This window comes from Bos taurus, chromosome 2 (assembly GCF_002263795.3).
Source record: "Bos taurus isolate L1 Dominette 01449 registration number 42190680 breed Hereford chromosome 2, ARS-UCD2.0, whole genome shotgun sequence".
Lineage (NCBI taxonomy): Eukaryota > Metazoa > Chordata > Mammalia > Artiodactyla > Bovidae > Bos > Bos taurus.
In genome coordinates this window covers 43,532,786-43,549,002 of record NC_037329.1, presented here as the reverse complement: position 1 = coordinate 43,549,002, position 16,217 = coordinate 43,532,786, and the positions used below count along the sequence as shown (strand labels likewise).

At 43.2% G+C, this 16,217-nt stretch overlaps 1 protein-coding gene across 5 annotated transcripts in view; it reads left to right on the top strand.

Annotated features, from left to right (window-relative positions):
* FMNL2 (formin like 2) overlaps window positions 1–14,921 on the top strand; it is a 332,616-nt gene extending 317,695 nt beyond the window's left edge. Inside the window, exons 21-27 of one of the 5 annotated variants that reach the window (XM_005202499.5) lie at window positions 206–335; window positions 2,846–3,009; window positions 3,938–4,039; window positions 6,464–6,562; window positions 7,306–7,429; window positions 11,004–11,050; window positions 12,869–14,915. In XM_005202499.5, the coding sequence (XP_005202556.1) occupies window positions 206–335; window positions 2,846–3,009; window positions 3,938–4,039; window positions 6,464–6,562; window positions 7,306–7,429; window positions 11,004–11,050; window positions 12,869–12,907 (705 nt within the window). In that variant the 3' untranslated portion in view covers window positions 12,908–14,915. 5 annotated transcript variants of the gene reach the window in all.
* The last annotated feature ends 1,296 nt before the right edge of the window (window positions 14,922–16,217 follow it).

The following is a 16,217-nucleotide window of genomic DNA, read 5'->3' as shown; positions in this document are numbered from 1 at the left end:
CTTAGAGTCGTCTCTGAGGTTTGGTGTATCCCCTGGTCAGGAAGTCCTCTTGTCACTTAATAATCCAGGGCTGGTTCACGTGAGAACCAAGCTGACTCTCCTGTGGGGGTGTTTTCCATCTCCTCTGGGGCTCTTGTGCTCACGTGTTTATTCTGAGGGGGAGAACGTCATCTTTACTCTAACCCGTGTCCCTTCTGGTTTTCAGCTCTTAGATACAAAGTCAACGGACCGAAAGCAAACGCTTCTGCACTATATATCCAATGTCGTAAAAGAAAAATATCAACAAGTGTCCCTCTTTTATAATGAGCTTCATTATGTGGAGAAAGCTGCCGCAGGTACTCAATTTCAGCTTTTAACATTACTGTTGGGTGTAAATGCCTTGAGTCATGGGGGAACCATTCCCTGTGTAAATAGCACTTCTCAGAACCCTTCTATGAAGGTGAGGCTAAAATATCAGAGGCTCTGAGCTGAAACGCATGGGCTGTGGTGCTGCCCATTCCTGGGATCAATAACAAACATGGACATGAAGGGGACCTTAGTGTCCTTTTGATAAAGATCCAGGTCTTTTGGGCTCATGTGACTTCCCTCTTCCATCTGTTGCTCTTTTTATTCTGTTGCTGTAATTTTCTTTTTTTCACTTTTTGGCCATGCCTCTCAGCATGTGGGATCTTAGTTCCCCGACTAGGGATCAAACCTGTGCCCCTCTGCACTGGAAGCATGGAGTCTTAACCACTGGACCACCAGGGAAGTCCCTGTTGCTGTTATTTGAAATAAGAGAATGAGAATCTAAGATTCCTGTTCCCCCCCCCCCCCCCCCCACAGATTCTTTAATTAGATTTTGTGCCCTCCTACTTGCTCAGGTGTGGCAGTTCTAAACTTTTGTGTTTAGCCTGAATTATCAGTAGTACTTGTTGTTGCTTTGCTGTGACAATTGGGAATTTTTTTGTATAAATCACCAGTGACCCTGAGATTATGGCTCTGTACTAGATAATAGTATCCTTATGTTTCAAATGAGAAAACTTGACATTTTATATAGATTAAATGTCTTGCCCAAGGATACATGGCTAGAAAGTGATAGAAACACAACTCGAGGAGCTCCCCTGGTGGTCTAGTGGTTTAAGAAGCTGCCTGCCCATGCATAAGACATGGGTTTGATCCCTGGTCCAGGAAGATCCCACAAGCCATGGCACAATGAGGCCCATGTGCCACAACTACTGAGCCTGTGCTCCGCAACAGGGGAAGTCAGCGCAGCAATAAATAAATAATAATAATTTAAAAACAAAAGGAACTTGAACTCGGGTTGTCTTCTCATATGCATTTCTCTTCTGATGGAGTCATTTTCTTCCTTTTCAAGTTTTCCTTTGTCTAAATTAAGGGGTTTTAGCATCACAATTCTAATTAAGAAAAAACAAGTTTAAAAATTTCCTGTAGCTCATTTTGGCCCAAATGAGATTCCCCTAAAGTGTCATTTCAAAAAACCCAATGGGGGAGATTGGGGAGATTGAGGTGCTCTCTGACAGACTTATTTTCTGTGTTCTCATACTGGGGCCCACGTGGATTCCTTTATTTATTTTTTTACTGTGGTAGAAGTCATATAATATAAAAAAATACCATTTAACTATATTCACTCATGCAATCCAGGGGCACTGTTCAGTGTGAATGTGTAAGTACATTCACTTTGCTGTGAAGCTCTCACCATGATCCATCTCCTGAATTTTTCACTTTGCTAGACTGAATCTCTGTCCCCATTAAACACTAACTGCCCATCCTTTGTCCCCTCCCCACCCCACCCCCAACCCCTGGCCTCTACTAATGTACTTTCTGACTCTATGAATTTGACTATTCTAGATATCTCGTATAAAATGGAATTAAACAGTACTTGTCTGCACCTAATGTACATTGGAATGCCTTTTTAAGTTTCATATGTGACAGATTCTTTATCCCGCCCCTCGTTTATTCATTCACTCCTTCCTTTCTCCAGTAAGCTTTTTTGAGTTCCTGCTTTGTACTTGGCACTGGCCTAAGCACTGGGGAGTCAGAGATGAATAACACAGTGTGGGTCTAGCTAGGGAAAAACATGCTACTTTGTTCTATAATTCCTCCCTGTGCAGAGCTGAGTCAGGGAATGGGGAGCCGGAGGTGGGGCTCAGACCTCCTGCAGGAGACTGCAGGGGTGAACCCACCCTGGGAGAATGGCTACACTGCAGATGGAAAGATTCCTGTTCATAATCCCTTCTGAAGCACTGCTCATAATCCCTTCTGAAACGCGGAAGGGTTGTTTAGCGAAAAGAAGCTGTTCCAGGTTGCCTTGGGTCCTGGTGATCAGGACAACTGAAATTCAGTAGGTGAAATGCTGCCCCCTGCTGGAGAGTCATAGAAATGCAGAAGAGTTCAACACAGGTTAAGCTCTTGGGCCAGTCAGTTAAGGAACCTCTGAGCCTATAGGCTAAGCAATAGGTTATCATGTCCAGTAAGAGGAGTGGAATAGTTGGAAACAAACACAGGATTTGGGGTCCATATTTGTTATCCAAGCTTCATCTCTGCCACCTCCTAGCTTGTGACCTAAGGAAGCCCATGTAACTTCTTTGTGCTGCTTTTCCTTGTCAGCAACGTGGGCTAACGGTACAAATGAATTAGTGCATATAAGGGATTTACTGCAGTGCTTGATGGTGAGTACTTAGTAAATTACTCCTATTGAAGCATCTCTTCACTGAAGACTGGAAACCAGATCCCAGGCTCTTGCATAACCCTGGTAGCCCACTGAGAAGTTGGCTTCCCAGTGAGAACTCACCGTGGCTTTGACCTTTCCCATTGAAGTCATGGGGACCTTGCTTTCTCTACTCAGTGTCCCTCGAGAATGTTTTACTGGACGTCAAGGAGCTGCAGAGGGGCATGGACTTGACCAAGAGGGAGTACACCATGCATGACCACAACACGCTGTTGAAGGAGTTCATCTTCAACAACGAGGGGAAGCTGAAGAAGCTGCAGGACGATGCCAAGATTGCCCAGGTCAGTGCCGGTGTCCCTGACCTCCATGAAGAAGGAGGAATCGGATTCCGTAAAGCCACCTGGGGTCCTGTCCTGACTAGGGGGGCTAAATTCCCCTCTGCTGAGGATAGATACCCTATGTAACTATGCTAAGCAGGGATAGGGTCTTTCTGCATTTGTACCTGGAGATGTCCCTGTCCTGCTCATTGTCCTCTTCTAATTTGAGGTCTTCACCCTTTTTTCTTGAGGCCCACCCCCGCTTCCCTTCCATTCCTAGGCTCCCTTTACCATGAGTCCTGTATTCAGTTCACCTCAACCAACACACGTCTGGCCTGTGCTCGGCAGAGCAGTGTTCGCAGCGTGTTGGGTTTCTGTGGGACTTGACCTTGAAATCTTTCGCCACACTGGGGGTCAAGTTACGTACTTGAGAAGCAGCCAGAATGGACTGTACACCATCACAGAAAGGGAAGGCTGTGTCAAGGGAACACAGGAAGCAGACGTATTGGGCTGCTCCCGTGTGAGTCTGGCTGCCTTGTGTCCCAGGAGGATTCGGGCAAAGACGAGTGTCCTGGCTGTGGAAGCAGTGAGCTGGAGTCTGACCAATTTCTAAGGTCCTTTCTGACTTGGTCGACTTGTAGGAGTCCTCCCATGGCCTGAGGACACTCTTGTAAGGAGAAGCTCCTCATTTGCGTGTGCGTGTGCGTGTGTGTGTGTGTGTGTGTGTAGAAGTGGCAGGAGGTCCCAGGGACAGGTTGCTGTACAGCACTCTTGCCTCACTCTTGCCTCTTTGGGTTGCCTTTGACCAGGTGTTGGGAGGAAACACAGGCTGTGGAGAATCGTGGGAGGTGAGGGAGAGCAGAGGGCAGAGAGTTGCAGGGGCCCCTGCAGCTCTTTCCCAAGTTCACATGCTGGAAAAAATGACATTTAAGAGAAATTCACTTTTTCACAGGATGCCTTTGATGATGTGGTGAAGTATTTTGGAGAAAACCCCAAGACAACACCCCCATCGGTCTTCTTCCCCGTCTTTGTCCGGTTTGTGAAAGCCTATAAGGTAAACAAGTGTCTGTCAAGCCTCCCCTGGTGTTATTTCTTGAGCGGGTGCCTTCCTGGAGTTGCACTGCAGTCTCGAGAGCTCTGCAGGGGCCTCCCCTAGGCCTTCAGGCGGCAGATCTGGGTCGGGAGGACGAGACGCGGTTTCTGGCCCTGCTGCTTAGGCCCTCAGACTGTCATGCTCTCTGTTTCTACCTCCCCAGCCAGGGGCTCAGCCCCCAGACAAAAGCCTTTGGCTATCCCATGGGGCGAGGGAGACCCAGGACCATCCAAAGCCATCTTTGGAAGCTGCCGCGTCAGCTGTCACCCGTGCAGGCAGGTCAAAGGACTGAGAAACCCAGGCCTGCTGTGGAGTTGTGGAGCAAGTCGGGAGTGAGCCTCGGCATCATAGCCGAGGTCAGGGACAGCATGTTCATGCTGGGCCCGCCCACAACCACGGGCCTCTGGACCAGCACTTCCCTAAGTGTGGGCTGAAAGTGGCTCTTGGAAGAATAGTCGCTCCCTGTTTCCTTATCTGGACCCATAATGGCCCTTCCTTTAAATGGGAGGCCCTCTGTGACATACCCTGGGACCCATATACCCTGAGACCATGGTTTTGAAAAAGTGCATGATTCAGATCTGTGTCAGAAAAATGTGTCCAATGAGAAAGGAAGCCAAGGAGAGCATTATGAGATTTCAGTGCTCAGCTTTCCAGATGGAGCAATGGTAAAGAAGCGACCTGCCAATGCAGGAGGTACAGGAGACGCAGGTTAGATCCCTGGGCAGAGAAGATCCCCTGGAGCAGAAAATGGCAACCCACTCCAGTATTCTTGCCTGGAGAATCTCATGGACAGAGGAACCTAGTGGGCTACAGCCCATGGAGTCGCAAAGGGTCAGACATGACTGAGCACTCACGTGAGTGCTCAAGAAGGCAGTGCAGTCTCTACTCTCCAGGCTCGCCTCATGTTCACCTGGGAGATGTTGGTGGAGGAAGGAGGAGCGTGACAGTGGAGTGGGGAGGGATGCAACAGAGGTGTGGACATTTCCAGAAAATGTGATTGGAAACAGTGAGTCACTTCACCGTCCTGATGGCTTTGGAGAACCATCCCTGGGCCTTTTCACTGGAACCCACGAGGTTCCCACTATTCAGCCCTCTTCTCTCAGCATGGCTCAGTGTAGTGGTGATACGACCAGCAGAAGGAAGGCACCCCCTTGCATATGTGAGGGTGAGCACAGGCACAGCACCAGGTCCATGTGCGTGATCCCAGGGGCTGTGGGCAGTGAGAAGTGCTGGGCACTGGGCCTGCTGACCGAGGTGCTCTGCAGCTCCCTGGCTCAGGTGCAGAGATGGCTTGAGCCAGCTCTGGTTATGAGCTGGGACCATGTTTCTTCACATGAAAAATTGTAAGTCTAAGGTCTAAAGAGAAACTATATGCTGTTTACAAATGTATAATACAAGCTGGGAAGAGGCCCTGGTTGGTCTCCAAGTCTGGAGGAAAAGAAGAGGTGCCACTCTTGGTGGTCTGTGGGGTGTCACAGGTCAGAGCTTCTTAGCACATTCCTTCCATGTTATCCTTTCTCCCCGAGGTCCTGTTCTCTGGCTCCGTGAGGCACTTGTCAGGCAGGGATGCGATCAGATGTTCTACTTGCCCTAACACACTACATAGATAATAACTGCCTGGCCTGACACTGACCGAGGGACTTGGTGGGCAGATGTTAGGATTTTAGGATGTTTTCTCTTCCTAAGTGTGAACCGAAGTGAAACTTGAGACAAAAGCAACAAAGATGAAAATGTAAAGTTTATTACTGATAAAAGCTGGTTTGGAGGTTAGGGTATGCCTTTGTGAGCTTATACTTCAGCCCTGATTTAGATTTATCACTGCACAGCTAGACTATTAGAAGTAGCTGAGGGAGGCTGGATTCCAAAGAGAGGATGCTCAGAGGGTTGACCTGAGGTCGACCTGTTAGATTTCTTGTCCCTAATCTGTCAGCCTTGCCGCTGCCTCCCTCGGAAAGGAGTGAGGAGGGAGTCCAAGAGTGTCACTCGGTGAGGCCCCCTCAGGAAACAGGAGGCCAGGGGTGGAGGTTTTTCCCTAAGAATGGGCAGAAGGAGAGGAATCTGAGACCTTCCTTTCAGAGAATCTGTAGGGAGGGGAAATCCCCACACAACGTGAGAAAGACTAGGAAGCGGCTTGAGTAGGGAGAGGACCATCAGGAAAGGAATTTTCTGAAAAAGGTGAATCTCAACTAAGAGTTTTGAAGAGCTGTGATATAGACTGACAGCAAAACCCCAGAGTCATATGTAGGAATAAAGTGTAGAGCTTTTAAACCTTCCCTTCACTCTAATTCCTGGCTAACTAAGGAGCCTCTCACAAGGGCTTTTTAAAAATCTTGACTGCTGGCGTTTCCAGCAACATAATCTTCTGCTTATTTTGATTTCACCCAGCAAGCAGAAGAGGAAAATGAGCTGAGGAAAAAGCAGGAACAAGCGCTCATGGAGAAACTCCTGGAGCAGGAAGCTCTGCTGGAGCAGCAGGACCCAAAGGTGAGATGTGCCAGGCTCCATCCGTGGTCTTTGTGTGAGCAGGGTCCTGATGGCTCCATGCAGGCATGCGGGCAAGAGGGGCAAAGAGCCAGGCTGGGACAGGATGCTTCAGTTCCTTCCTGGGCTTGGAAACTTGGCAGATGGATGCTTGTTCACTCATTACTTGTTGAGCCATCACTGGAATGAGGCTGAGAGCATGTATGTATAGCATTTCCAAGTTTATAGAGATAGGGAACTTAAATCTTGGTTGGATGTACAGAGAGACCATCCCAGGTAACCTGCTGACTGAACAGCGAAGTGTCCGGGAAGGAGAAGGCTTCACAGGGTCGCCATTGGTGCTGGCCCCGATAGGGGGAAGGCTTCGTAAGGAGGAATGGGAGAGGGCATTCTAGGGAGGGAAACAACACAGGTGAAGACCATGATGAAGGCTGGCAGGTCATAGTATTTTTCATCACGATCCTCTGCACTGAAGTGTAACAAGTCAGTGGCTATTACTAGCTGCCTTTTGCCATGGGATCTGGCCTTCCTCTGGCTGCCAGTTTTGTGTGTTCTTTGTGAAAAGGTTTTTGTTCCCAGAAACTTCCTAAGTTTTCTTCTGCTGAGCAGTGTGTTGGGATGGTGCTGTCTGTGTTTCAGACTGAGGCTGCTTGTTAGTCACAGAATGCTCAGACCCGTTTTGGATTTTCTCAGACCTCCAGTGGGTGTTGGTCTCATTAATCTCTGCCATTCTTTTTTCTTCTCAGTCTCCTTCCCACAAATCAAAAAGGCAGCAGCAAGAATTAATTGCCGAATTGAGAAGGCGGCAAGTTAAAGATAATAGACATGTATACGAAGGAAAAGATGGTGCCATTGAAGATATTATCACAGGTAAAAGCTACTTCCTCATTGTGGCCCAGGGAGACCCCACTGGCCTCACTGTTTCTGGACCGTTTACAGATTTTGCTACTGCTTTTGTCCGGGGTTTACAAGTTCTTCAGTTGATTTTATCCAGATGCAGAATTACAGAGAAACGCCATGCTAGTGTTTGAAGTATGTGTATAGTAACCTGTATACTGCCTGTCAAAGAACTCCAACATTCTCTCTGAAGCAACAAAAAATTTCTCAATATCATGTTTCAGTATCTCAATATCATTGGAACCCTGAATATCATTCAACGTGGCTTCTCCTTCTAATGATGTCCTGTTGTCTTAGATTTGTCCCCATGCTCCATTTTCTCGCTCATGGCCACTTTTACCCATCTGCCTACTTACCGACAGGACCCATACTGTACTAACCACAGTCAACGCATGTTTTTTCAACATGCTCTTTAAAAGCCTTTTCACTCATTTAAAGTAAGTGAAGATGCTAGGAAATCAGTGCTTTCATGAGGATAGACCAACAGGTCAAAAGCCCAGAGGGTTGAGGAATGGTCATTCTCTCCGCTAGAAATCGTGCCTAACCCAGCTTTGTTCTTATCTAAGTTGTAGCCTAAGGCTTTCTGCTCAAACCAACTCTTCAGAGTTTCTGCATTCCCTGTTAAAGATGGGGGCAGTAATTTGGGGCAGTGGCTACAAGTGACTGCCTTTTCATATTTGTTGCCTAAAGTTTCTCAGCTTCCAAGATACTTAACACTTTTTGGTAGGAAATGTTGCACAAAAGAGTAGAGGAAACTCTGTAAAAGTATAGAGAATAGTACCCATCACCAGTCAGGAGTTTCCAGCTCATGGCCAATTTTGTTACATATCCGCTTCTACCTGTTCCCTTGGGATTATTTTGAAGCAAATCCAAGACATGCAATTTCCTTTAGAAGTATTTCCATATAATCTTTGAAAGATAAGGTCTGTTTAGTAAAAAAAAAAAAAAAGAAAAAGAAAAACAAGCATACCCACAGGGCCATTATCACATACCTCTGAAACAGAGTTCCTTAAAAAAAAAAGCCAGTCATTATTCATATTTCCTTAATTGTCCTATTTTTTAAAAAAAATATAACTCTCCAGATTTTTGATGTCTCATTTCTTGTTAATAGCTTAGTCAGCATTGAAAATAGGGATTATAAAATGGCCAAGTCAGGATTTTTTATCAGCTCAGACCCAAAGAAATAAACGAGGAGAATGAAGCACTAAAAAAGGAAGTCAATAAATAATTACTTGTCCAGAGTAGACCAGTGTGAGAAGTGGAATAGGTAAGTGGCTGATGAAAGTGCCAGCGTCTGCAGGGTACACGCGTGCCCTGTACCTCTGTGCCTGCCTGTGTCTGTTCGCCCCACAGTGGCTGGCAGGTGGCTCCCAGATAAAGCTTCCTTGTTTAGCATCTCCTTGTCTCCTCTGCATGGAGTGAGAAGCTCTGCTCTGAGCAAGACCAGAACAGATCTCCTTGGGTAAGCACTGTTGTAGCCTCAAGGACACAATGAGGTTGACTTGTAGGTAGAGGAGCATCCAGCCATGGCACATTAAGAACTCAGAGCTCCATTTTCATCAACCTGTTCTCCAGCTTAGTGACACTGGCTCATAAAATGTACAGTTTCTATTTGCCTGACCTGATCTACCATAGGAGGTAAATAAATATGTTTATGGAGTTTTTTTTTTTCCCCTTCTGCTTGGGCTATTTTCCATGATCTACTCAACCCTGCCCGAGATTGAGTAAAGATTGAGTAACTCTTCTAGGCTTTTTGAACTCACCTGGGTATATATTATATATTGCCTTCCCCGTTTCCTGCTCCCCTCCCTCACCCTTCCCCCAGGTATGATTAACAAAGCACTAACCATGTACTAATGCAGTAGATTGTGGCTTCTTACTCTCTTCTGTTTGTCTTGTTTGACTGTTATTTCAATGCAGTGCTGAAGACTGTGCCCTTTACTGCTCGCACCGCCAAGCGTGGCTCTCGATTTTTCTGCGAACCTGTTCTCACTGAGGAATACCATTACTAAACTATTACTCTTTCTCACCTGATGCTCTTAAAAGGTTGCTATGGATTTTTTGACCTCTAACGACCCTCTGTCTGTGTGTCAGGCCTACCCAGCAGTCTAGCATGGAACTGCCGTCTCCACTGTGGTGTATTTTATGTTGTCTTCATGCTGCATGGTTTCTCATTTCAGTCACAATTGCTGACTCACTAGCATTTTTAATACATCCTGAACCCACATGGCTGGGATGGTGTGTGCCAGTTGAATTAATACAATTACATATAGAAATTTTCAGAAAATGGAACACTTCTTTGAGAGTCAGGGTGGGGACGAACTAGGTTGCTTTTAAGATTTTGAGGCTAATATCTTTCAACATAAAATGACAGTCACCAATAACAATAATTACTGTTCCTACCATTTATTGAGCACTTTCTGTGTTGGAATAGATTTATATAGATATTAAACCAACCTTTTTGTGCTCAGCTTGCTTTGATAGTAAAATGAGCTGCTATACAAGCTCTCAGGAATACAAAGTGCTCTACAGATGCAAAATGATTTGCAAAAGGATCTGTGAAGTACACACACCTGTAAGTTGGATCTTAAGTGCCTTATGTAGTTCGTAGCCATCATCCACAGTGTGATGGAGCTCATGGTACAAGCTAAACTCAGGGAGCTCTTTAGATCTAGAGGCCTGTGTAAGCTGATATAGGTAATCCGTAGCTTTATATTCACTTTTCCTTCTGAGTGTCATGACCAAGTTTCAGCTGTCAGCAGTTCCGTTGGAGCAAGGCTGTGAACTAAGCAATGAATATAAAGGCTTGGGAGACCCCACTGTCTTCTCATTCATGCTTATTCACTGGTGGCTCTGTTCCATGTCAAACCCAGGGCATTACTACTGTGATGAGCTCATATCTGGATCTGCTTCTTTGGTCAAGATGGTGGCTAAATATTACTAGCAAATATCTTTTATTGGCAAATGCTACTGTTCTTGAAAATAAAAGAAAAACACGATCAACCTTTCCCAAGAAATAAGCCTGGGCTTCATTTCTGATGGCTGAATAAGGAATAAACTTCTCTGTTGATTACAAGAGTGACAAAGGAAACACACACTTTGAGTATATGAAATAGCCGCTATTTGACTGCCATGCTGAGATTGACATGGAACCAGTTACATGTTTAGTTTGTGGCGTTTTCTTCTCTGAATTGCACTTGTTATGTATGCTCTTCTGTGTCTGAAGATAAGGATGTGGTATGTCGTTGCCTGTGCTGCAGTGTGCTTACCCACCAGTGCTTATTAACAAGGCTATTGTCAGCTTTGCTGCCGGACTGTTTCTGGAGCCAAACTTCAAAGCAGCTTGGATCTGGGTGGTCAGAGCTGGGTGGGAAGGCATGCTCGCCCTTCCCTGGTTTTCTCTAACACCTCTTGTAGTCTGGCTTCCTTTCTTCTTCTGTTGGCTAACATGCCCGGGAATGTTATTCACAAAGTTGAATTGCTTTCCATATTCATCCCATTTTTACTTAACCATCATTTTGTGTTTTTGTTTTTTTTTTCTGTTTAGCTTTAAAGAAGAATAATATCACTAAATTTCCAAATGTTCACTCGAGGGTAAGGATTTCTTCTAGCACACCGGTGGTGGAGGATACACAGAGCTGGCAAGCATCACTTTTTACTTAGCTTCCTCCTCTCTCTGTATGCAGATCAATGATTTCAATCTCTGGCTGAGGGTAATACTGGTGAGAGTCTGAGCAGGGAGAAGTCTTTGCACCTCACATTCCAATGATGTGAGGCTAAGCCTCTCTGTTGGACTGTTTGGTCTCCTGCTGTGTTCTCACATGTGATGGCTTGGGTAAGGGTATTTGATGGTTATACTTTGGGTGTGAGGCTGTCCTTCCCTTTAACCCCTTCTTGGCCTTTAAGTTACTCGGTGAACCCCATTTTGATCCAAAGAAATTGAGACCAAATCCTGGCTAGGGAACATGATCTATAGTCTTTTAAGGATTAGGGTTTTTAGAACGAATTCCTTTGAGGACCTATTAGGAACCATGAAATTGCAGGTCACTGCGTATCCTGAGCCAGAAATGGAATTGTAACCTCCATTACCACTCTGGGTGAGGAAGCAAAGGCTCGAGAACATTATTAGGCATGCAAAACCATTCTTGGCCTGAATTTAGGAGTAGGGCAAGGTCACAAATTCCAGTGAGTCAGGAGTTTATGGGGTGGGGACAGTGCTGAATTGAGCTGAGCACTCACTTAGCTCTGGCTTATTTTGCCATGTGAGAATTAAATGGGCCCAAAACCAGTTTTCCAAAAGTCAAGAAACCTTGGTTTTTAGGTTAATTCCCAGTTTAAATTTCTAGGAAACTGTATTTAAAAATTTAAGGCATCTGCCAAACATCCTGTGGACCAGCTATGACCCATCCATTTTCAATCTGAGCAGTGAAGGGATAAAAAAGATGAAATGTTTTAATTCTTTTGTTTCCCTTTCTAAAGATAGGATTTTTTTCTAAACAGAAATCAACAATACTAAGTTGATGTAGGGAAATACATACTAAACAGAACAAGGGGAAAAGGTATGAAGCCTGCTTTTTCCTTTCACTGTGTTCTGACTCCATTAAATGGAGGCTACCCTGCCTTATTCAAGAAAGCATGCCCTCATACGAAGAGCGCTTACTAAAATCCCTCTTGTGCATCTCATTCATTCCTTCCTGCTTGAACTAAAGTACAGTGGTTGATTCATTCAAGCATTTTGTTGTTATTGTTAGGCATCCTGCCATTCACTGGCAGTACAAACTGGGGAATCCAAGAGGGCCCATACAATCTTTCCCCTCTGATGAAAAACATCATCTTGGGTGGCAGGAAAGAACGTTCAGGAATGGAGTGTTATTTTGATATAGTGATTGCTTTTGTTTGGTGGTTGACTGTGATATATCTGATTCACAAAATAAACTGACCTAAGTTCATTTTAATGGAATAATAATGGAAGCCATGGCTGCAGACTAGGTGTAAGCTCCTTCCTTAATTAAAATCTCAGATAGGACAAGGCGGTGTTTTGTCTTGCAGTTTAAAGTTTATTGCAATTGTTGGTATTCACGTTTTCAGAAAGAAAAATGACTACTAAGTAATAGCTACTTCCCAATGGAAGAAACATTTCAAAATGACTTCGGCTAGATTCTCTGGCCAGTGACAGAAGCACTCTACTTGTATTTTATAAGAGCCAGAATCACACCAGTATTACATGCTGTTTTGCTTGACTGTAAATATCGAGGGCAAAGTACATGTTTTTGGCTCAAATTCAGTTTGAAGGGCCCATTAGCTGACTCTTCTACACAAGCTGCTTTGATTGGCTGCCAGCTGGCCTCTGTCTTGTTTAGACACATGATATTACAGGTTGCAATTCTCTCATTGGTGCTCTCCTCTTTACAGATCTTAGAAACCAACCATACAGACGAGCCGATGCGGTGAGGAGAAGTGTTAGGCGGCGCTTTGATGACCAGAACTTGCGTTCTGTTAATGGTGCCGAAATGACCATGTGAACCAGAGACCTGCTTGTGTGAATAGAGGGTGTGCGTGAATGAAGATGTCCATGTGAACTTTCTGTGCTACCATTTAACTGCAGCCTTGAACATAGATCAAATATTCTAAGGGCTCAGATTTAGCAAACACATAGGAATTTTTAAATGATGGGCTCTGCTTTCAACCTTTGTTAACAAGTGCCTAAAAGTGGAAGTACCTGCTCAGATTAATCAAAGCAATAGGATTTGATTTGATTAGTATCTTTTTACACCAGTATGTTATTTTTTAACCAAAATATAAATTTCATATTACATTCATTATCTGCCATTGTGATTGTCCCATGATGGCCCACCCTGGTTTCCTGATAAGTTGTAAATAACATGGAATGCATCTGCTGTGGGCTTCCTTTGCTGTCTTTTAAGAAAGTTAATTTTGTTTTAGCCATACCTGTCAACTTTGTATTTTTAAGGGCTTGCAGCACGGAAGGAAAAAGTCATGTGATAAAACTCCTTTTGTCTATACCCAAGCCCCAGCCAAGTACAAATAGGATATAACTGCAGTGGCACAGAAGTCAGTCAACTTGTTTCACATTCTGCTTCTGTGTTGGGGCACGATGCCTCATGAGATATTCAATGGTATGAATGAGACCATATGATGGCATACAGATGTGTACAAGACTTATTTGCAGTACTGTTCTTCAGCTAGAGGCAGCTTTTAAAAATACAAATGTTTATTAATTACCACTAAAATTAACATCTCAGTAGTCAGTATTAGGATTTCTGAGGACCACTATGGGTCAATCCTGAGAATAGAAATCAGTGCCTTGCTAGCCAGGGAGAAGTTCACTAGCTCCATGAACAAGCATTCAAGATTTACTTCCGCTAGCAGAGTAGTATTAGTAACCTGGCCTTATCACTCTGACAATCGCAGGGTTCCCCCCTCCTCCTTTTGGTAGATTGGATTAGATATGTTTGGCATCACACATTAAGAGCTAAGAAATTCTTGTACTTCCCAGACTACCTTGTGGGGAATTGCAATTAAATTGCTGAATTACATTGGTATTAAGCTTAAATGACATGTAATGGGACTAAATGGCCAACAAAGCCACTGTTGTTCCTTCATCTCTGGCAGGGCACTTGATCCAAAGTCAAAAACTGGACTGAAGCTAATTTGTAATTTCCATCACACATTCTGCTTCTGGCTTACCTTATTGGTACATTACACCAGTATATTAATTGTAAAGTTTATTGTATAGTATTTAACCACTGAATTTATTTTATGTTGTGCTCATGTGAACTCCTTGGTGAAGGTCTCATTTCCCTTGGATAATGTGTAGTTATATATCTCTTTTTAAATGTACAGATATTTTGCTATAAAATCGGTGCAGTTTTTTATGGTTTTTACACTTCTCTTTAATTCCCACCTAAGCCTCTGGGTAATATTGTAAATATTGTTTAAAAATGCATCAGCCTATGCTATACAATCTGAATGTTATTTTAACTTATAGGTTTCTTTTTTTAATATATATATTTAACTTCAAGGACAGTTTAGGGATCAGTTACCACATTTCACTTTAGCGTATCTATTTACAAAAAGATTAAACTGCCACCTGCTAGCACATTTTCATGTGTACTTTAAAAAAGAACATGCCAAGATTGTGTCTGACTCATTCAACGTTTCATTTTGATGAAAAGAGGGATTTGACCATGAGATTTAACACAAATAGTTGGTCCTTTACCACAAAGCAGCTGTTTTCCAAAGCTCAATCCTGATGAACATAGGTTAAAATGGGCTATTTATTAATCTACAAATAGACAATAATATTGGCATGTCCTTTTCTGTTTGTCTCCTAATGGGCCTGCTTCTTAGCAATATTAGAAATGTTTTATAAAAACAGTTCATGTTACTTTTCTGGTCTTTTCATGGCATATGAGCAAATAAACTATTTACACTACTATCCTGTACTGTGTTGTAGTCTTTCAGTGTATACTTTAGGGGGTTTTATGTGCCGGTTTCATGTATACTCTTTTAGCTTCTACAAACAGGTATGTTTTGCTGCTTGAATTCATAACCTAAACAGACTTGGTAAAATGTAAGGAAAACTCCTTCCTCTACAGAACTCCTGGTCACTTGCTGTTTGGAACGTAGAAACCAAGCAGATTTTAGTATTGAGTATTTTAGCATTGAGATTAGTATCTCCAGAATCCTAGTTATGAATTTATCCCTTCCAGAGAAAAAGCACTCTTTTTTTGGTGAGATACTGCCTCTCTCAACATTTGTTGTCATGAGGATGTTGCATATACTCAGTCTACTAGTGGATTGCAGACAGGCACCAAGCACCTGAAACACTTGTGCATGCACAGATATTTGGAATTCAAAGTCATCAGAGTATATTCTTAGTATATTCATTTAGTATATTTTTTAGCGAAGTAAAGAAATTTATAATTTAAGAAACTGTCCAAGTGGTTTAAAAAACAACTTAAAGGGGCATAAATTAGTCTTTATTGTGATAATCTGGAACCAAACTTGCAATATTCCCAAGGTAGACTTGTAGCTGAAACTTTTAAAACAGAAAAAAGTTAAAATTTTGCAATTATTAAGACTCTTGTTTGTTTTGTACCAGGAGAAGTGCCTCATGGTAAAGGAAATCAGGTCATTAATATTCTGTCAGGATATTTTCAAGAGTAAACTAGAGCAATAAGTTAAAATGAGGTAGATATGGTTAGGTTTTGGAAATGTATCAGTAGCACCAATTTTTAAATATTTTTCTAATGCCTCAGAGGTAAGTCTCTTTGTTTTTCACTCCCAATCTTTGTGACTAAAACTGTATCTTAATCCAATAAAAGTCACTGCCAATGACACTGCAATGAATGTCCAGCAACCTTGCTCACTCAACAGTGCTCAGCGGTTAATGGAACTTGACATCCACCACTGACTCTGCTGGGTCAACATACTGGATTTTGTAGAATCACCTAATTTTACACTGTGAAATATACTTTCACAATACTAGATTTATAATTCACATCTATTAATTTTAAATTTGATAAAATGAAATTCTTAGCCCTAATACATTGTTTTTATCAGAAATGTGTGCACAGACAAATATACTATCAGCCCACTTTGTGCCAAAGGATTAATCTTCTACTTTTTCTAAACTAATACTCCAACTATTGCTAAGAAAAAAATCTGAAGCAAGAAACAAATGCATGGACAAATGCTGATATACTTTTTTGGTCTAACTTTTTATAAAGAAAAGCAA